Source organism: Haliotis asinina, chromosome 1 (assembly GCF_037392515.1).
Source record: "Haliotis asinina isolate JCU_RB_2024 chromosome 1, JCU_Hal_asi_v2, whole genome shotgun sequence".
In the NCBI taxonomy this organism is placed as follows: domain Eukaryota; kingdom Metazoa; phylum Mollusca; class Gastropoda; order Lepetellida; family Haliotidae; genus Haliotis; species Haliotis asinina.
Window position 1 is genome coordinate 38,780,362 of NC_090280.1, and position 24,008 is coordinate 38,804,369.

The following is a 24,008-nucleotide window of genomic DNA, read 5'->3' on the forward strand; positions in this document are numbered from 1 at the left end:
ATTTGAGGTTTTAGTGTTAGTTATTATGGGTCACATTTCCTACAGGGAATTATTCAAGCGTCACGTCTCTATGGCAGTACTTTAGAGTTACCTCCCTTTGAACATATATAAACATGAGTCCTGGAGCCTTCTACGGTGTTGGTGATGGCCGTAAGTGCTCGAAAGTTCTTGAAACTATGACAGTATATATAAAGGCTAGTGGCCGTCTTGGGACGGACGGACACACACTCACTGGAGTATCATCATCAATCACTGCCAACGCTTCATCTTCATGCTCGCTGTGTTACATTCTGCATAACTTTTTCTCTCTCGCACTAAGACTTTGGTGAGTTTGCTATACATTTTCGTGACCTATTGCCTCTGATTTTGTCTCACTTGTATTGTGTTTGAAGTCGGTATTGTGAAATTGAATTGTGATTTTGTATGACTTGCTCTTTGCTAAATACAATAACTGAATGATTTTGTTCTGTTTTGCTGGTTGACAGGGGATTTCTTACACCTTTTGTCACGGCAAAATTCTTAAACGTAACAAAATTGGGAGCTCATCAATCATTATATTTTGATGAGGGAGTTTTTGAAGATGTTGTTTGGGAACTTGTGCCAGAGGAATATTCAGACCAGTTGGAAATGAAAAAAATAGAAATAGAACTGAAAAGGACTTGTGCTTTCTTCAAAAAACTATCTGAGGCAAAGTTGACTGTAAATCTCCCCAAGTGTGAATTCGGGAAGGAACAAGTTAAATTTTAGGGCATGTTGTAGGGCACGGCCAGGTAGAACCAGTTCGTGCTTAAGTGGAAGCAATTGTAAATTTTCCATTGCCTCAATCTAAGAGAACTCGTGTGATTCTTGGGTATGGCTGGCTATTACAGAAGGTTTTGTCAAAACTTTCACTACTGAAAGTCTACACGGAAGTACACGGATATACGAATTTACTGGAGCATGTATATCTTCCTGTCTCTGTCAACGCTTGATCTACATAACCGCTGCCTGTCAGCTCGCTGTGTTACATTCCGCATAACTGTGCCTCACTCTCATATCAAGACTTCGGTGAGTAGACATTATATTTGTGACCCATTACTTTAGAACTGACTCTTTTGTATTGTATATGAAACCTTTGTTATGAATCTCTTGTATCTTGCCTTGTTTTAGATCAATGCAAAATTATTGAAAATCTTAGACTTGTCAGTTTTATATTTTGCTGATTCTGTTTGGATTTCTTACACCTTTTGTTTAAAAGTGTAACTGTAACAATTGTAGTGTACAAATTTGCTCTTTTCATCCGTCCATTGTGTATATAATTCTTGTTTTCATGTGTTCCCCATTCTTTCATTCATTCATTTAAAAGGGATTCTTGTAATTTCGATGTTGCAACCAGATCCACCATATTGCAACATCAGCAGCGACACAGACACCACCGCAGTGATTCCTGGTACAAAAGTAGCAGGGCTGTCAGTCACGCACAGACCACAGAAACTGCTTTTGTTGTTCCTCAGTGGCCAACGGTTTATTTGAGATGAATACAGGCGAAAACAATAACCCTGAAACAATCAGGTGTACAATAAAATAGATGCAGCAATATACACTTGCTGTTTAGACAGATATGCACATATTATTCATGTATATTGTGTAACGTTATAAAATATATAGTTGCTTCAGTAACCAATTACTTTGTATAAAATGTCTTCCATTTGAGTTATATCATACTGGTATATAAACAATACGTCAACCTACCAGGTGTGTGGGCCTAGGTTTATTTCACACCTGGGGACGCTGTTGTCTATCAAATGATTGTCTGTAGAGGAAATAATAATACTAATATGTACAGACATGCTAATACGAATATATACAAAGAATACTCAGCAATGATACAATATTCAAACATACAAATTTGGCTGTAGCTGAGCAAGATATAAAACAATACCAGAATAAGATCTCATTCATTCATTCATTCATGGTTACAAAGCTATACTTGTGTTCATCTGTTTATAACACACGTTGCGTTATATCAATCATATCAATGTTATCAATATTACATTATAATGGATTCTGAGTATTTATTGGGCCATTTACACCAATAAGAACATCAAATACACAGTACTATACGTTTGAGAATAGGAAACACTTATACAACTACTAGGTATGTCCAAATGTGATATCGCATGAACAATAAGTAAATAAAATAGCCAAATTACCCCAGAATGCGATCCAAAGACTGTGTCCAAATGTATGTCCCGTCAAATCAACATGTCATATCAACAACTGACGGTTGAATGTGGAGTGACCACAAACCTTGTAATGTGTAAAAGGTGTAAAGCTTAGCTGATTGACCAAGCTGGCTATGAAGACAAAAGGATCTAAGTGGGAAAGGGCTTTTGTTATTGTGTTGTGAACATGCGATAAGCACGCACAGTGAACTGGCTGTGAGTGATAGTTAAGGCAGGCTGAGTAACAGGATAAATAATACAACAGAAACTATGTAATGAATTTTGAAGAATTTATTTACATGAATTCTAATCAATATACAACATGTTAAAATATACAAAATCTGTCACTGCCACACAAATATCACCCTAACTGTCGACATCAGAAACTACTACTGTTCTCAACAAGCTGGGTTTAATCTCACAACTGGAGTCATCACAGAAACACTCCGGGAGAACCAGACAATGGACAATGTAACTGACACTGTGCTAACAGAATCTTTGACTGTCACTGCTGATTACTTCGGAGACGTCACTGTCACGTTCTGTGACAAGTTGTCAAATTGAGCCGTAAGTATTTCTGTCTTTGATGTAATTGTCTGAAGTGTATCGAATACGTTTGTTTGGAGAATTTTCTACAAAAATATATATATATGTAGTACCTCTATTCGCCTGGAAATGACGATGGAGGCTGTATGGGGTTCAAGCCTTTTGTTCTAGTTCTAGTGATCCAGCGTAAGCCGCTAGTATTCAATGCCCTGGAACATTTAGGGAATTCTTACATTTCAACATTTAAGTTCAAGATCAACTTAGAACAGTCATTACAGATTCATGCAGATTTAGGTTACAATGTACTTCATTCCATTTCTTAAGATACAAATGCCCATTTAAAATATTACATGATACATAGTCTCACAATACATACAAAGAATAAAAGAAAAGTAACATAGCCTAGTATCATGTACCGAAATTGATACACAAGCATGCACTCACGTATATATGGTACACGGCCTAGCGGGCACATGGCGACGACCTTGCCTTCCATGACCACATGGCATACACGCTACCGTCTGCAGTACACAAACAGCACAACAATTCATCCAGTCACAAATCACCCTTGGGACCAGTAAAGTGCAGAAAACTACAATAAAGTAACATTATTCCATTTAAAATCAAATGTTAATTTATTAACTACAAAAAGCTGTAATACAATTACAGCTAAAGATGCAGTAATATTCCACTATGAAATGGATTATAATACCTGCTCTACTCGCACCAACAAGCACTGAGAACATGTCATGCCCACACAAAAAAATGGCTCACCTGTCTATGTCTGTGTCCAACTGTGAAGTGAAGTGTTAATTGTTCAGGTGCAACATGCAGAACCAACTATTGGCCCATCAACCAATCAGAAATGAGCATAGCTGACCACGTGATAAACAATATCCAGTGTCATGACCTGACATGACTACCCCCTTGAACTATGATCCTTGACTGATAGCCTTCACTATATACAGTGATCTCAAAATATAGTCTGGTTCATAATTATTGAGAATTTTTCTTCTTACTTTGAGCTATCCTAACACCTCAACTGATTCACTGATACTTAAAACTAAGTAATGGTATAAGGGAGGTAACTCATCTTGGCCTACTGAGTATAGTACAATTAGAGTTACCTCCCCTGAATTTATAGCAGACGTCATTTTCCTCAGCACTGTCAACAATGTCTGCTGAAGATAAAAGAAGGTTGATTTTTGAGTTGTGTAATCAAGGAATTGATGCTGTAAATACACTGGCAGAGAGAACAGGAACTCCTCTTTCTACTGTGTATAGGATTAGGAAGAATTTTAAAGAGGGAATAGATTTTGGGCACCAGAAAGGAGCAGGGAGATCCAGAAAACTGGACTTCTCAGATCGCGTCCGGCTGGGAATTTTAGCGTCTAAAAAGCAAAGGGCAAGCATATCCAACATCAGGTATGAAATGATAGAAAGGGGATCAACAGTTGTATCAAAATCTACAGTTAGAAGAAATTTGATTGATCTTGGATGGGAGAAAAAGACTGGAATTCCTTCTCCTCTCATGAAACAAGAACATAAAGACAGGCGTGTTGAGTGGTGTTTGGCACATGAAAACTTTGACTGGGAAAATGTTACTTTTACTGATGAAAGCTCAATATGGGTATATCCCAATAATGTGAAAATATGGACAAAGTCTGCGTCAGCACCGTTGTATCGACGACCTAAATACAGCCCAAAGTTTCATGTATGGGGAGGGATATCCTTATTAGGAACGACCCCGCTGTGTGTGTTTGAGGGAAATCTGACAAGTCAACGCTACACTAACATATTAGATAATTTTCTCCTTCCAAGTGCACATGTGTTTTATGGAAATGACTGGATTTTGCAGCAAGATAATGATCCTAAACACACCGCAAAACATGCCAAGCAGTGGTTTCAGGAGAAAAATGTGACTGCATTACCATTTCCTGCATATAGTCCTGACTTAAATCCCATTGAGAACATTTGGGGGATGATGAAGGAATGTGTGAATCAAAAGGGGTTGAAAAAAATTGAAGACATGAAGAGAGAAGTGGTCCGATACTGGGACAGCATAACTCACGAGACACTAACCTCTCTGATAGGAAGTATGCCTACCCGTCTTAGACTGTGCCGTGAAGCTCAAGGAGACTTGATAAAATATTAAATTGTTACCTACACAACATGAAAAGGTCAGTTCACTTTCACAATACATTCAATTTTATCTGATTTGGTCTCGTTTAATAATATGAAATGCTTTAGCTATTGTATATTCATTTCTCTTGAAATGCTACCTTTTCCATCCAGATAATTGATGAACTCCTTCACCACAAATGAACTGAATAATTTAAAAGAATACTGCCACCTAAAACCTTTTTTGTGACCCATTTTCTTTATATATATTTTTTTATTTGCATTTTATAACATATATTAAAATGACCTCAAGCCACAACATAATGACATTCCTAAAAATACAATTGAGACAGTAATAAAAGATTGGATGAGCTCATGATGTATCAAGGGTTCAAAGCCAGATATTTCATCACTGCTACATATATCCAAACGTTGGTGGTGGTGGTGGGTTACGCCTAGTGGTTAAGGAAGTAGCTCGTCACTCAGAAAACCTGATTCTAAAGATTGTAATGTTCGTCCTGTTAATATTGTCATCAAGTTTGGCATCGCTCCATCTGTGCTTGTGGAGTAATGATACCAATGTTACCATCAGAGCAGCTATTGTTTTAGTGTAATTACAGTTGTACCAACTGAACAAATATAGTTATGTTGTTCACTCGGTCACTATGAAAAGCAATTTCTTCTTTACATACAACGTTACCGCCTGACCAGCCGCCAAACACCAGCTCCCCTCCCACCGAAAATTATACTGTATCTCTTGCTGTCGGATTATCCATGGGAATTGCCTTAATCCTTTTCATCGTCGTAGTTCTCATTGCCCGCTCTCGCCGACATAAACTTCAATTCATATATCAGTTCCCAATAGTTGAGTTAAATCTAGTAGAAATTTATGTTACGTTATTCAAATCCTAACTCATATATGCAACCAGGTGGTGACAAAATTTCCAGTTGAACTTTTCTTTTTGCATCCTTCTCAATATTGTTAAGGTTCATATGTATTTAATCATGTATTCAAGTGTATTTCATTGTTTCCATTGTGACACGGTGGAGTAGCTTAGGTTTTTCCCTCAACCCATCAAAGATTGTGCTTCACAGCCCTTCATTTTTGTGTCATCGCCTTTGATGTTACTGGACTGTTTCTTTGATCGCCATAAAACTATACTCACTCACTTGTATCTGTTGACATTTCGTCGAGGTCCGCATTGTGCTATATTTAGACAAATGTTATAATTATACAGGAGTTCTAGAAGGTACTGCAAATGATAAATCACATTTATATATTTCTCTTACTGTTGATTTGACTGATTGACTGACTGACTCAAACAACATTTTCGTGTTAATGTTTTCACTCGATAGCTCTTGCAGTAATCGAGGACTACTTATGAGTGGTTGTTGAAATGCATGTTCCTGCTGTAAATGATGTCATAAAACCTTTTTAATATACTGATTGCCTAAGGTCAAGGTGACAATTCGAACCCCCATTGCTAAAGGTGTTGTTAGATAACAGAAGGGGTAACGCTGCCTTGCCTTGCAATTCAGGTCTATAGAGGTCACCTGAGTGGTTAGGGCCCGTATTGGTGCAGTTGTTTGGTGGTCACAATGATCACTAGTATGGCGTTGACAAACATGTTCATCAGAGAGACTCTGGAATTCGTTACTATGGATCGAGGCGCGGACAGGCTAAATTACACAGCAAAACGAATCTTGTCCCACTGAAAGACTGTTTGACCTGTTCCTCGATATAGGGCTCTATACAAGTGCATGTGGCTTAAGGCCCGACTGGGTGAATCTCCAGCTTAAGGACGGATGCTTGTTAAGCCAATGACTATTATTATATAGGAAGAGTTTTGATAGGAAATAAGCACATATACCTATCGAGTACCCACACAACATGGAGTGGGTTAGCCTAATGTATAAAATGTTCGGACGTCACGCGGAAGACCCGGGCTCTATGCCCATTGTTTGTACAATATGTAAAGCTAATTACTCGTGTCCTCGGCATGACATCACTGGAATAATGTTCCAAGCGGTGTAAAACCATGGGCACCCACAGTATGGGAAAAATGTAACAACAATAACTCTCAGCAAAACGAATGCAATCCGACAACAAAGGGTTTCAATTGATTGGTTGATTGATTGATTGATTGATTGATTGATTGATTGATTGATTGATTGATTTCCAGGAATATTCCAAAATCCTGCACGTCTAGACCAGACAATTCAGTAATCAACACCATTCCCATCATTCACACAATTGGGATGCGATAACATGTGTCAACCAAGTGAGCGGGCCTGACCACCCCTACTCCCACTGCCCGATCTCGTAATAGTCAGTATTAGGGAACATGCATTATACTCGATACTATTCAATTATGCATGAAAGGTACTCGTTCATTCAGTGGATCACCCAGGATCATACTTTTCTTGTGTACATAGAAGATGCAGCACAACAAGCCAGAACAGCTGAATTAATAGATATAAAGCGATTCCGCCTAGCTGTGAAACCACGTTTCATATGTGAACAATATATGTAAAAATATCCGCTACTTGGTTTCAGTTTCTAAGGTAACCCACACTGCCGTTGCTCCTTTGGAACCTTCTGCAATTAATAAACTACAAAACGAGTACAATTAAACACAGCATCGTGACAATGTGTCATTGTCTTGTTGTCAGCACTGTTTTGACGCATTTCCGATGTAGCCACATAGCTACATACATATATTTAGACTTGAAACTATCGCGTATTGGCGCTCTTTGCAGTGTGAAAATATCCCTATTCAAGCAATGTAACAAAAGGCAAACCTATTGTGCTGTTTCCTCTAATTATCAGTCATCTGAGACTTCAAGTCCTTTGCTTACTCGAGGAATACTTTGGTCATATGGTCGTGTGTCAAGTGTTTCATCACCGTCGTCGTTATGGTCTAGGAACAGATGAGGTTGTGGCATTTGTCATCTTTATCTCGAGTTCAGTGGACTATTTGATTTAAACAACATTTTATTTCCCCTAAAATGCACTATACAAAAAATAGCAAATAAAAATGAAAAATGATCCGCAAACAGGCTGCAACAATGTATATAAACGTGTCTATTTCATGGCAATGAATGATATCAGATCCAAAAACCCTTTATTAGAAAAAATATGTAATTGTATATAAGAAAGTCACTTTTCGTATTATAATCAAAATGAAAAAAAACCCCGTTGTGATCACAGATGATTCTGAACAATGTTTATAAACAGAAAGATTTAAGGAAATGAAACATTTTATTTTTTCCACTCGCCTCAAGTGCGGTTTGTGCATTGTACATGTAGCTAACTTATCGCAAGATCAGGTCAAGTAGCGAAAACAGCACCTTTGTCAAAACAACTGGCGTAGACTGAGATTGGGTCGTTTGAATGGGCGACCTGCTTGATGTTTCATATCGTTTTGAACACTTCCTAGTGATATTAGTTGTGCTTGGTTGACTCATATTGTAGACATGTACAACACTGGTGAATCAAACCATGTAAAATAGGCTTATGTGGTATCTGAAGTCACGATAAGCGGCGTAGAATACGTGTCTGTTTAATGTATGACTAGACTTCCTAAACTGTTAACAGCCGAAGGGATGATGTAAATGCAGGGCCATGCAGGAAGCAAATGTGCCCACAGTCCCTAGTTTGGTGATCTACCATCAGTTGTTGGCAATCTATAGCCCATTGTATATAGTATTGTCCAAATTGTGATATTAGTATTAACTATCCACATTAGTTTTAACTGTAACTGCGATATTCTAGTTGTTTTACCGTCCTTTGACGACATGTTTTTATAATGTATACTTATTTTATTTCAATATCAAACATGTTCTCGTCACGATATGGCTGAAATATTGCCGATGTGACTTTACATATTAACTCACTCATGATAAGCGGATTATAGCGACAACAATGGCGGCACACATTGTCCATCTTGTACGCACGGGTATTTGTCCGTACACAGCAACAATGTCAATTCGTTTATTCACTTCCCTACTTCATCAATGCATGACAAGGATTATTGATCCAGTCACGACCATGTGTGACTTTCTTGTCTAATATGACTCTGGGAGTGTTTCCTAGATTTTATGTTCACATATTCATTACGAATACAGCTTGTGAGGACCTCATATGAGTCTTGTGAGGACATTTCGTGAGGTGTTGTATATATTTCATTTCATGGCTAGTTTTTGTAGAAGAAAGCTAGTCAGTGTTGTAACAGTGTATTAACCTGAAATACTCTATACTCTATTTGTAGTGTAGTGTTTGTAGAAGGAAAACAGGAAGGAGTTGAACATGCAGGCCATAGTACTTATCATTTGCATCTGATTGCTTTGTCACAGATATACTGAGCGTATTACCTTTTTTTTTGTTTAAAAAAAAATAATATCTATTTTTCTGAAAAATTATATGATGAAACATGTCAACGGACATATGACTTTCTATCAACAGAGGCGGTTAAGCAGTTACTTACTGATACAATGTCTATGTCGTATAAATATTTGATGTTACTCTCCCAGTGCTTCTACATATCTGTTGATGTGGCTTGTGCTTCTTTATCAGATGCTGGCAGTGACATTATTGGTTTTCACAATTCACTTTGAATTGTTGCAACCTTCAGATAAGTGAAAATCCATCGGTCATGAGTGAGTAAGTGTTTACGTTACGATATGTCGTCACATCGGCAATATTTCAATCATATCAAGACGAGAATATATCTGACATTGAAATGGCATATGTGTATAATATAACAACATGTCGTCAAAGGACAGTAAAACAACTAGAATATCACAATTACAACTGAACCTATTATGGAAAGTTAAAACTAATAGGGACAGTACAATAGGCTATGGCTCCAACCGTTATGTGTTCTTGCCAGTCTTTGCTGAACATGGTGTGTGTTATCTGAATACGTGTAACTGACTTCACTGCGCTATCTTCCACCCAGCAGCCTCACTGTATGCGTTCGTCTTTTTTGTTAAGATGATATTCCGGGTCAGGATTGAATTACCATCCTATTCCTCTGTGTATCATGCTCACACATGCCTTGGGAGTTACTATTTGACCAGTATGTTGCCGCAAAATTGTCGCTATAGGGTTAAAGAGCAAAGATATATTTACTAATAGCAGAGGTGTATCTCAGTCACGAGTGTATTTTGTTACAGCTGGAGTACACTTCCTCGTGTACACTGCGACAGATTGTTGAAGGTCGGCTGCAGTTAGTGTAGGATATATTATATCGTTGAAGTGCATCACTGGTGAGTTATAATTTTATCAAATGTGCAAACTGTGGTTGATTTTGAGTTAATAGGCATCGGCAACACACGTTTGTATATTTTAGCATATTACTTTTAATCACCACTTTGTTGATTCTATAATTAAGGAGAGGGCTGACAATATTTCTCCTTCTCCAGAAAGGAAATTGCATTTAACCGGGTGTTTTTTGTTGTTGAAAATGTATTCAACAGATGATAATATTCAAGAAAACTGTGACACCCGTGGCGAGCCACCTCCTCCTGGTGGGTGCTGTGTAACGTAAGTGCTCGCCAACCCAAACCACCCCCCACCCCTCCCCCGTGTGGATCCGGGGGCATATTTGGTCCACCAACCCGTTTGCCGTGGGTTGCGACCCTGTGTCGGTGGAGGACGGGAGTCTGGGGGTTGACGGCACTGTGGGCCTGTAACCGCGTTCCCTTTGCTCAACACACCCCTCCGACCCTTACTTCACCTAGACCGGAGGTTGAATGGGCCCGGTTCAACCAATCGGCTGGTCATGCCAAGCCCTGTGCATAGATTATAAATTTATTTATCATTGCACAAGTATGATTTGGAATTGATTTTGATTGCTTTTGGTCTTGGCTTTATTATCTTAAACATGTTTGATGTTGAATTATGTTGTTTTGAACTTTGCCTAGAGTCTTATGCCCAGAAGGCAGTGGCTCATGGGCCAATCTGGTGGAGTAATTATTTATAATACTTCTACTGGAGTATATCATCCGGTATCCTTGGTGTTGCAAGCTGGAGGCCCGCTTGCTTTAGCATCGTCCTTGTGATACTCCGTGGTGGGTGGGGAGCTCGGATGATGAAATCTACATAACTAACCATGGCTTACGAAACCCCCACTAAGAAGAGCAAACGTACTCTCGAAAATGATCCCGTTGACGACCTCAGACCGTCAAAAGTAATTGATTACTGGCCACTTTTCCTTGTCATTGAGACCAAAGACAACACACCTTTGAAGCTGAACCCGTTTGCTGTGTCTAAAGGTATCCAAGGCATTGCTGGCAAAGTTAAAGAACATTCGACGATTACGTTCTGGTGCGCTGTTGATTGGGTGTGCCAGAAAGCAACAGTCAACCAACCTTTTGGATATCGACACTTTTGTTGGTACTCCGGTTACTGTCACGGCCCACAAAACACTCAACACCAGTAAGAGAATAGTGCGACATCGTGATCGATTGCTGGCAGACATGTCTGACGTTGATATCGTTTCAGAGATGAGAGATCAGGGTGTACTATATGCCAAACGCTTCTCAACCCGTAAAAACAGCACAAACATAAAAACCAACACATATCTGTTTTCCTTCTCTTCGCCTACTGCTCCAAAGTCACTTAAGGCAGGGTACTGTAATCTCAATGTTGATACATACATTCCGAATCCGCTGAGGTGCTTCAAGTGCCTAAACTTCGGTCATGAGCTCAGTACAAACGGAAAGCTATGCTTCCGTTGCCAGACCAAACCCAGAAGCAGTATCCACAATAATGAAATTATCTGCAAGCTGTCAGACAAGCTTGACTTGGGTGAACACGGATTCACTTCAACCTTTGTCACCTGCCATATCTACTCAAACTGCACTTCCTGGTACATCTCAGATTCAATCAGCAACATCCCCTGATCATAACATATCTTCTCAGTCATCAACAAGGTCTCAACCCAGTAAAACAAAAACTAAGAAGCCAGATTCTTTGAAAAGTGGCAGAGCCCCTAAAGTTTCAGAGGATAAAATCCAAATTTGCAACAAATATGGATCACTCGAAGACATGGACGTGTCTGAAAACGTCCGTTCTAGGGCACACAGCCTGTCGCCCACCAAACAAGTACGGGGTAGATCCCCAATAAATCCCCCCAAAAGATAGGTTATCAGACTAATATTATTCAGTGGAATTGCAGAGGACTAAGGACTAATTTTAATGAATTGCAGCTTTTAATCCAGGATTTTACACCGTCAGCCATCTGTCAACAGGAAACATATTTAAAACACACTGATACTCTTGACCTCCGTCATTTCAATGCGTACCATTTCTTTTCTTCTCCAGGTGATAGGGCAAGTAGAGGATCATCAATCTTGGTACGGCAAAATGTTATACATAGTTCAATAGCGCTTACAACAAATCTCCAAGCTGTAGCTGTGCGACTTACATTACAAGTTGCATTTACGCTTTGTACATTGTATATTCCACCTTCATCCACTGTCCAGTTAACTGATCTACAAGCCCTTTACAATGAACTTTCTAAGCCCTGTATAATCATGGGCGATTTAAATGGCCATAACCCACTGTGGAGTGGTACTACTAGGAACACCAAAGGTAAATTACTTGAGGATTTTCTTTCAAATAATGATCTCTGTATTTACAATGACGGGTCACATACATATTTACCTCCTGGCACAGGAACATATTCAGCTCTTGATTTATCAGTTACTGACTCTAATCTCTTAAATGAATTTCAATGGTTGGTTCACGATGACCTGTGTGGGAGCGACCCTTCAATACTAACACCTGTGAGCCCATCTGATGTGTCTCCATCATCACGATGGAATTTTAAAAAGGCCAACTGGACTCTATATGAATCTCTCTGTACTGGCAAACTTAATCCCGAACGTTTTATTACTGCTCCTGATGCTATTAAATGTTTTTCAGATGTACTCATTGACATTGCTGATGAGTGTATCCCAAAGGCTTCTGCAGTTCCACATATTCGGAAACCATGGTTCAACGATGAATGCAAACAGGCTGGGAATCAAGGAAAAAAGCAGAACATTATTTCCGTCGCCATCCTATGGTGCATAATTTGAATAGATTTAAAATTTTAAATGCTAAAGCACGGCGTACCTTTAAACAGACCAAACACCAATCTTGGAAAAATTATGTATCTAAAATAAATTCTCGGACACCAATGTCCAAGGTATGGAACATGGTCCAGAAAATTAAAGGTAAAGGTACTAAATCTACAGTCCATCATCTTAAACATGGAGAGTAATTACTTACCGAGGAGTCAGATATTGCAATAAACTGGGTGAAACTCTCGCTAAACATTCGTCCTCTTCTAATTTCCAACAATATAAAAAACAACAAGAAAAGAAAACTATTTAATTCAGATAATGGGGAAGATTATAATGAACTATTTTCTATTCATGAACTACATACTGCTCTTGATCAAGCTCATGACACTGCTACAGGAGTACATTAACAACTCCTGAAACATTTACCAGAATCCTGTCTGGAAACTCTTCTAAATATTTTTGATGATATTTGGACATCGGGTAACTTTCCTCCCCCATGGCGTGACGCCATAGTAGTACCAATACCTAAACCTGGACGTGATCATACGGATCCATCCAATTATCGTCCGATTTCATTAACTAGCTGTGTTTGTAAGACCATGGAACGCATGATAAATAATCGACTTGTTTGGTACTTGGAAACAAATAATCTCATAACAGATATACAGTGTGGTTTCCGTAAAAACAGAAGTACTGTCGACCACTTAGTGCGACTGGAAACATTTGTTACAAACGCACTAACTAATAAACAACACGCTGTGTCTATCTTTTTTGATCTTGAAAAAGCATATGACACAACCTGGAAATAAGGCATTCTGAGAGATTTACATGACTTTGGGTTGCGAGGGTCGTTTGCCTGAATTTATTGCCAACTTTTTAAATGACAGGCAATTCCAGGTCCGTGTGGGTTCTACCCTGTCTGATCATTACAATCAGGATCAGGGTGTTCCACAAGGCAGTATTTAGTCAGTCACTCTTTTTAGCATCAAGATCAACAGTTTATCAAAAGTTTTAAACGATGCAATTGATGGATCGTTATTTGTGGATGATTTTAATATTTCTTGCCGTGGTAAAAATATGCATACCATTGAACGGCAATTGCAGTTGTGTTTCAAGAAGATGAATAAATGGTGTCTTGACAATGGCTTTAAAATTTCCAAATCGAAAACTAACTGCATACATTTTTGTCGCAAAAACAAACCACATAAAGACCCTGAACTGTCTCTAGATGGGACTCCCATTAAAGTTGTGAAGGAAGCCAAGTTCTTGGGTCTAATCTTTGATTCATATTTAACGTTTTTGCCACATATTAAATCACTTAAAACTAAATGCCTCAAAGCACTTGACTTGTTGAAGGGTGTGTCTAATTCAAAATGGGGAGGGGATCAAGCTACCCTTCTCCATCTCTATCGATCACCCGTTCGTTCTAAACTTAATTATGACTCCATCGTCTATGGTGGAGCCTACAAAAGCAATCTTAAACTTCTCGATCCTGTCCATCACCAAGGTCTAAGACTTTGTCTTGGGTCCTTCAGACTCATTGACAGTCTTTACGTTGAGGCCGATGAGCCATCTCCTGCACAACGCCGTATCAAATTATCTATACAATATATCAAAAAATTATACCCTAACGAATCTAACCCTGCATATAACTGTGTGTTCAATCCTCATTATGAGGATTTGTATAGCAAAAAGTCTTCTCTTGTTCCACCTCTTGGGCTCAGAATAAAGCCGTTTATTGCTGCTGATGGTATTGAGCTCGACAATATAGCTCCTTTCCGTCTTCTTTCCTCTCCCCCTTGGCAGTTGGTTAGGCCACAGGTTGACCTAACATTAACTACATTTAAAAAATCAGAAACGAATGAATTACAGTATAAACAAGAATATAATCAATTAAAACATAAATCTAACAATAACAAATCCTTATTTGCAGATGGGTCCAAGGACGGTGGCGCAGTTGCTTGTCCTACTGTCATTGGATCCAGAACAATATCGTCTAGATTACCAGACAATAGTTCTATTTTCACAGCAGAAGCTAACGCCATATTAACAGCTCTTAAACATATTCAAAGACACCCGAAACGTAAACAGTATATAATATATTCCGACTCTCTTTCTTGCCTTCAGGCTATTACAAATATTTCTTGTAAACATCCACTTTTAATAGAAATTATTGAACTGTATAATACTCTTGTTACTGGTCAATACGACATTGTCTTTTGTTGGTTACCCAGTCACGTAGGTATTTCTGGGAAGGTGATGGCCGATCTTGCTGCAAAAGCAGCACTCAACAAATCTGTGACACCACTTCTTCTTCCATATTCAGATTACAAAGCTTGCATTAGAACGTATATCCGTGATCTGATGCAGAAGAAGTGAGACACTCAAGTAGGTATCAATAAATTACATGAAATAAAACCGTATATTGGTACGCCTACTTGGGCTGTCAGTCCAGATTTGAGGAGGTCATCATGCGACGATGTCGCATTGGCCACACAAGACATACACATAAATATTTGCTTAAGGTGAGGATCCTCCGTTTTGTATCCCTTGTGATGAAACAATCACATATCCTGCTTGACTGTGTTGAGTATTCCATCACAAGGGATCAGTATTTTAATTCACGATCTCTGAAGGATCTTTTTAATAACATAAGCTCTCATTTTATCATTGCATTTTTAAAAGAATTAGATTTATTGACTGAATTGTATATAGATAAATATTTTATTATTGGAAGTTTAAATTCACAACTGTGCTTGTTAGTGGCTGTACCCTCAAAGGGGGTTGAAGTACTGTAAAACTATTGTCCCCCTGAGAGGGTACGTAAGTCCACAAACATTCAAAGTTAATTCCACGTTTTTAATCGTAGCATAGGTGTCTTTTTATTTGCATGGCTAGATTTCCCACATTGCTGACGGCTGAGGGGATGATGTAAATCCAGCTAGGGTCCATGCAGGTAGCAAATGTACTGTAAGTCCCCATGGTCCCTAGTATGGTGATCTACCTTCAGTTGTTAGCAATCTATAGCCCATTTTTATATTGTACTGTGCTCTATAGATAAATTGTTTTAGGTATAGTTACTAGTTTTATATTCTCATCTGTGTTTTACTGTCCTTCGTTGACAGGTTTAATAATAGATATATGTTTCATTTCAGTATTAAATGTTCGCGTCACGATATGGCTGAGATATTGCCGATGCGACGTTAAATATTAACTCATTCACTCACTCAAGAAAACTGCGTCAGTGAGAACAGATCAAAGTGAACCATACTACTACTTCAGGACAACGTGCGCATGTCAGTAATTACAATGACCGCTTCTGTAATTTGGGTGTTTCTTTCCCATGTCCCACTTTCGTATCATCTAGCAGTGTGTAACCTTCACATTGCACACGTATATATGTGCGTCAAACGGACTGAGTAGAATCTTAAGTTTCCATATTCTTTCAAGTAGGTTTCCGTTGTTCTGAAATTAATAATATTTAATGTGACAGTATCCTCTATTTGAATTCTGGTGTAAAGAAACACTGAGATCGCTATGTTTAACATAGAATACAGGCAGTTTTATGTAGGTTAATGTAGGCTTCTGGATATATGCATACAGTCACATTTATTTTTCTACAATCGGTTCATTTAAGATGTTACTAATGGATACCATCGATGATGTGTTTCAGTTGTTTTATGCAATGGACACTAACAATGATACTTCCCTGTCAGTTTCCTTTTTTGGAGACTAACCTTGTTGGTTTCCGGCAGTTTCCAGACGCTGAAATTAATCTTGATACTTTCAGCAACAGGAAACAACCGGAAACCAACAGTAAAAGTTTCCGTGAACGGAAACGTATATGATTCTGGCATTACCCAGTTTCATGTAGGTTTCAGGAAATCTGGATTGTTATTTTTTCTGTGGGTGTTTGCACCAGTAATCACTTGCTGTCTTCAGAGCTTTGATGAACCCTGACGGAGATTGCTAACATGCAGATATTCCAGCCGGCACATCCGTAGAGTTTATGTATTATTTAGGGCAATTATATTGGAAACATAATTCCTCATTCCATTTGAACTATCTTCCTCCTGATTCACACAGGAGAATAATGTTGACTCTTAAACAGAAAATCATCTCTATTTCCAGTGGTGTGCTATTATTCAAAGTCGACGTCTCAATTCATCACTGCAAAGTCACTGGAGTGTTGTTGTCAACAATTTTGAAATATCCAGTTTTCAAAGTAAATAATAATACTCCTCTGATAATGACACACACATTCTGTTTGCATCCTGTTAGGAGCAATGAAGTGAAAAATTACTCAAATTTCAAATATACATTAGATCAAATATTCATACATTAGATAAATATTCTATATTGCAATGAATACTTTGTATCCAACACCACCCGTTGCTTGTCATCTTTTTACCCAACAATGTAAATGGCTAATGAATCATCTCCTTGGGCTGGGCAGAAGTCAAATACAACGATAGGGCGATAGGAGGGCGAAAATGGTATTTTGCGCTTTCATTTGTGACCTTAAAACCCAGTGTAATCATATTTGTAAACTGTCCGATATTCTGCACACAGTAAATTGTCGCCTTTCGTAAGTTGAACCCAGAAAAAAGATCGTTGTTGACAATTTTGTTTTTACGTTTCTAAGCGCCATAGTTGTAGGGATTCTCAATGGTGTAATCGTTAAATGCTGCATCTCGTCAGGTTTTCATCTCTCATCAAACTGAAACGAGGTGGTATGAATGAAAACTGGCAAAACATCACACTTCAAGTCTATTTCGCAAAGTTCTTTTATCCGCATTGACCGAAAGTACAAGAAGAAGCTTCCATCCGAATGTCCATAACATTTTCTTTTTCAGGGTTGCAATGAAAATGGTCGACAGAAAAGTGATAGATCTGGTTCTGCTCAACCTGATCGTGTTCTTCACATGTGGTAAGCACTGCTATCACAGCAATAATTTCACCGAGAGCGATTTAATTTCAGTGTTAACAAACCATGCAAATACCAATTGTACAATAAGATAGCATAGTTAAAATTAACAGTTACTGATAAATGAGAACAATGGCACCTAAACAACCAAAGCACAAATATACAAAGGCAGTATATAATAACAGCGGTAACTGCAGTGAAGCTGGTGATTACAATATTCACCTAATCACCTAACAGTAACCACGCTTCCAAAACAGGACAAGGCAAGATGTCCAGAGTAAAGTGATTTGATGTTTACGTCAAAAGAGACTAGGTGGGATATCCAGGGTAAAGTTGTCCGATAATTAACAACTGCCATATAACACCATATGCAAAAGGCAGTATTATGCGACGAAATATGCTTTGATATAAGTGTGTGTACTGTGTGCGAATTTGGTGGGGCAACATGAAGTTAGATTGGGGATTGGGGATTGGGTATGAATGTATGTATGTGTGTGTGTGTGTGTGTGTGTGTGCGTGCGTGTGCGTGCGTGTGTGTGTATGCGTGTGTGTGTGTGTGTGTGTGTGTGTGTAACATTTGTAAGAAAGATGGTGAGTGCTCGTAAATGATCCATTGGAAGATATTTTAATTTCAGGTCATGATACTGTTTACAAATAAACAGGATGTGGAACTCGACCCCCATAACCTTGAGATGTCATTGCGAATAGAATGATTTATATACGTGTTCATTTTTGCTTTTGCGTAGGTTATTTGCATTAAAATCATGAAGAGATATTATAAATGTATATAAAGCTCTTAGCAAAGATTTATCCGAGAGATAGTTACCTGGAGTGAACACTGCGGCGCAGGATCGCTACATCCGAGCACATCACCTGCGTCATCGAACAGCTACGGCGACCAGTACCACTCAACAGATATTCGGATTGATGAGGCTCTCTGCACAGACCGTCAGAAACAGGTCGAAAGAGGCTGGTTTACCTGCCAGAAGACCTTATATTGGCCCTGTGCTTCGACAACAACATCATCGACATCGACTTCAGTGGTGCACCAGCGATCAGGTCTGGAAGCTACCGAAATGGCGTAGAATCTGGTTCAGTGATGAATCACGATTTCTACTGGGACGACGCGATGCAGGAATGCTGATATACAGACGTCGACATGAGCGTTTCGCAGACTCTTGCGTCCCAAGATGGACAGATATCCGGGGAAGTAACCTTCAGTAGGATAAGTTATTTGGTTACGATCCAGGGCAACCTGACAGCTGAAAGGTACTGTGACAATATCCTACGCCAACACCTCCTTCCAGTCATTAATCGCCAGAGGGAGCTGTTTCAAAAGGACAATGCCGGACCCCACACAGCACATCAAACTAGAGACCTCGTCCAGAACTATAACATCAATGTGCTCCCCTGGCCCTCCAGATCAAGATGGAACATCTGTGGGATACCCTGGACAGACAGGCGCGGCGCCTCAGCTCCAGCCACTTCAGCAACTCGCACAGGCACCACAGGCAGGTTGGGCATATTCGTTCGATGCCTAGGCGATGCCGTGCAGTTCTAATGCCCACGGTGGTCACTCTAGGTATTGTCTTTGATTTTGTCTTTTGCTAATTACCATTTTCTTTTTCTTATTTTGCTAGATTTCAATGTTGAAATCTAGAATTGTACATTACACAATGCCATTTTAGAAAGTGGTAACATATGTCTTATTTGGGATTAAGCGGCTGACTTTGTGTGCTGGCGATTAGGTGCCTAACTCTGAGGATGCGGGTTTGAATCTCGAATGTGACTCAACCCAAACATTACTAGAATTTGTTCTTTAATAACAAAGTGTAATTCCAAATATGACAATATGTGAAAACTAACATGTTTTGTAATTGCTTACCTTGAAAACTAAAATGTATAATGCATACGACAGAAAAATATGTTGATTGTGTCTGTCTGTCGAATCCCGAATCTGAAAAAAATATAGTGTCTGGTCCCCCCCCCTCCCCCAACTAAGCAAAGAGAAACCTAATGCAAACGCGTTTCTGTATTTTAACATTGCTAGATTGAAGAATGAAATATGTCTGCCCTCCTTCACGTTTACGTTCAAGATGGATTATTTACTGAACAACAATTCGACCATTTGTCATTATATGTTCTCATGAACTTGCAATATTTTGTGCCCAGTGCTGATGTTAATAATGCAATGACAAATTCAGATTAACACAGATATATTGCTGTCAGTAAGTACATCTGATCTTTGAGAACGTGTTGCTGTGCAGACTGACCGTTTAGTTACTTTTCTATATGTTTCTGATACTGTAACATTTGGCGTAACCTACGTTATCCTGATATTCACTCTGGTTATCAATAACGTCTGTCTGATCTTCAGGACATTATCATTCCAAGATCTAGAAACCCTAGGTTTTCAATCAACTGTCCGGTGAAGGGGGCTTATACCAATGATAACACCATGAAAAACAGTCTTACCCCTCTAATAGCTAAAATGGACGGATGTTGTGTTAAAATAGTAAGAACAGTAATAATAAATGTAATTGTACGTTCACTTCAAACAACTGCCTGCAAGGCCAGGAAACAATACGTCATTATGGAGCTTGGTAACATTCGAACCTGGTCTACGCTATGGCATTGGATGTTAGATCTATGTCAGGCAACAAAACCACCAGTTTGTAGCCAATTCATGACCTCAGATTTCAGCGTCCAAAGATATAGTTTATTTAGCAAGTAGCCACATTTGCACCATCTAAGTGAGCTGCCATTACCCGCAATCCCATGGAAAAGATTTGGACCCAGAGTGCCAGGATACCGAAAGTACCGTTGACAGTCATGTCAACACAGTCAGCTCCACATGTATTTAGATGCTAGCCGGCATCTTGGCTGACAAAATACCCCGAGGGCTTCACTCCTGATACTCATATCTGTGCGTGTAATATATACACATGCGCATTTATTCAGCACCACCAAAAATAATTGTCGATTGTAATAAAAAGGGGTCAAAACAGAAAAGTCAACCAGTTATATCTAAATATACATGCAGTTAACTGACTCAAATGCATGCTTTGCATGCTAAAGTTCCGTCATCGTACAAGCAACGGGGGGGTGGGGGGGGGGGGGGGGTGTTATAAAAAGGTGAAATGAAGTATTCTCATTGCTTATGGACGCATTAATAAATGAACTGTACTGAAATTGAACATTTTTGGACATGCTGAGGCGTAGGCTTTCTGGAAGTACCAGATGGCAGATTACTGGTATGAATGAAGCTGCATACGTCCACTGATTACGTCACGATCAGGGAGGCCGAGAACGACCACCCCCCGTGATGACGTGCTCTAGTTCGCATAGTGAGACACAGGCCCATGACCAATGCCAAAGATCTCAGAGAACAATTGAGAGAGGGTGTTCGTCTCTCAATCAGCACCATCCGAAGGAGGCTCAGGCACGTCGTCAAATCCGACGTCCCTTACTCACTGATAGACACAAGTCTCAACATTTGGCGTGGTGTAATCAACGGCAAAACCACAATCTGAGGACATGGCGCAAGGTCCATTGGGTTTGATTTCCACTATGAGGACGAGGGTTGCAGCAGTTATCCGTGCGAGGGGAGGATACACTAAATACTGATGTCACCATTACTGTTGGCTTGGGTTTGAACAGTGAACGTTTTTGTGAGAACTTTGTGTGCGTTTGATCACAGACATTGTCTGTGTGACCATAGTTTTGGAGATGATTATTGATAACGTTTGTAGTGCCCGCATGTAACCGTCAATAAGTTACAGCCGGAAGTAGCAGCAGTGTTGGTAGTTGATGGACTGACACTTTAGATGGTTCATTTAACGAAATTATAACCATGTGTTTGGTTTCCATATCATGACTGACCAGTGTGTTGTGTTAAACACAATCTTATAACATGAAAATGGGTGGTGCTTAATTGTTGCTCATGTGTATATAGATCCCGACATGTATTGATTCAGAGACTCCTTACATTTTTACCCTCTTGGGTTTGTTACACCTGCCTGATACAGGTTTGTTATGGTGGAAGACCTGGCAGAATGGTAATTGTACGTCTGTGTCAAGTCAGCCTTTTCATATACCTTCTGCCTAAGAGTGTCCAAGGTGTTTCCCCTAAAGGACAATTTCTCGAACCACTTCCGTGTAGATTGAAAAAGGACCAGGTAGAAAAGATGCATGCACTTGTAGATTTAAACATCCAAACAACCATGGTTAGATGAATTATCTCTTCATGGATCACAATTCTCGTGCTTGTTGTCGTCACGCGTTAGTTCAAGTGTAGCTTAAGTAAAATATGTTTAGTCCTTTCGTCCCCGTCTCCCACGAAAGAAACATGATTCAAACAACACAATATCTTGAAGCCTTGTAGGATCGGCGTTTTTTGCACGCCACCGCCCTCCCGCGCATACGCTGTAACGTCATCTGACAACAGAACTGATTGTACGTCCAATACATACATACATACAAGGCCTTTTAAACGTTGTATATTCTTGTTGGTTTAATTTTGGCTAACATTTCCCACAATCGCCAGCAGATGAAGGGATGGCTAGGGTCCATGCAGGTAGCAAAGGTACTGTAAGCTTCCATGCTCCCAAGTATGGTGATCTACTTTCTGTTGTCAATCTATGGCCGATTTTTTATATTGTGTTGTCTTTAATTACACTGTTTAGTTTCATATGCTGGTTTTAAGTTCATATCTGTGATAATCTAGTACGCTTACTGCCCTTCAGTGGCAGGATGTTACGTTCCCAATGTATTAATATTAATACTGATGTAAATTATAATGTTCTTGTCACGACATGACTGCAATATTGCTGATGTGACGCTACATATTGTCACTCTCTCACACAACTGATCACAGCCCGTCGTTAAGGAATCAACGGGCCATTATCATTTGCATTTCTGACAATTAAAGCGCCGTTTCCATCCTTTCTACCTATAATGTCCAGTATTCACCTTTAGGACCTAAAATGTTAACCACGTTTAGTAAATATAGGCTATAGATCGCCAACAACAGAAGGTAGATCACCACACTAGGGACCATGGGGACTTACAGTACCTTCGCTACCTGCATGGTCCCTAGTTGGATTTACACCTCCCCTCAACCGCTGGCGATTGTAAGAAATTGTAGCCAAAATTAAAATAACACAAATACTACACTTAAAAGTCCTGGAAAGTATAAATTTACTTTGAACATTTTGGGACTTACGTACCGTTGAAATGAGTCTTCGACAACACTTGTTTGTTGTAAGTGACGACTAACGGAATAAGGATCGCTCACTTTGCTGACACGTTTGCGTAGATCGATGCTGTTGATCAGTGGATTGTCTGGCCCAGACGTATTATTTACACACAGTCGCCATTTAGCTGGAATATATTCTCGAGTACGGCGTTAAACTAGAAGGAAAAAATAATGGTAATTGCTGCGCCATTTTACAGGTCAGACGTCCTTCCAGTGCCCCGGAGGAGTGGCTTTTCTTGGAACAGAATACACGATAGAAAGTGGCACAAACAACTACAACGGCTTGGTATGGGCTCGACCAACTGATAATACATATGTCGCCACCTGCAATCCCATCCCCACCTGCAGCTTTGTTGCAGGATACAATGCAACCATGAACGTCACACACTCTACACTTACTATAGAGCACGTCAGGGTAATCGATGCATGTACATGGAAGATGAAGGATGCGAATGTCGTTGATCCTATCCCAGTCGATGTGTGTCAGTTGACAGTAGCTAGTGAGTAGAAACATAATTTGTTGTCGAGTTAATTAATACGATGAACATCAAACACAGACCAAGTTGATATTTGTTTCCAAAGCAAAGACACGAAATCCGTTTATATTATGAATCAATGAAAATAAATGGAAATTATATATTGGTGCAATGAACGTTGGCTTCAGTCCGTAATTGACAGATTCTACTGTAAAGTAAAAGGGGCATAGGTAGCCTGTCTGCCTATCCTCTAGGGAATCAAATGGTTATTATTTGTTTCCATTTATCATATTATACAGTGGCCATTATTGATCACAATATCCAATTTCCAATTTGTTCAGAGTGTAATGTAAGTAACTTTTGAAATAGACTATTGTATATAAATACAGTTAAATAAGTTT

General features: G+C 39.3%; 1 protein-coding gene across 1 annotated transcript in view; it reads left to right on the forward strand.

The window, feature by feature from the left end:
• Positions 1–24,008, forward strand: part of LOC137272462 (uncharacterized) — a 32,644-nt gene that overhangs the window by 1,142 nt on the left and 7,494 nt on the right. The window contains exons 2-4 of the mRNA XM_067804844.1: positions 17,804–17,877; positions 19,297–19,389; positions 23,329–23,631. Coding sequence (XP_067660945.1) covers positions 17,804–17,877; positions 19,297–19,389; positions 23,329–23,631 — 470 coding nt within the window. The remainder of the gene's footprint in view (positions 1–17,803; positions 17,878–19,296; positions 19,390–23,328; positions 23,632–24,008) is intronic.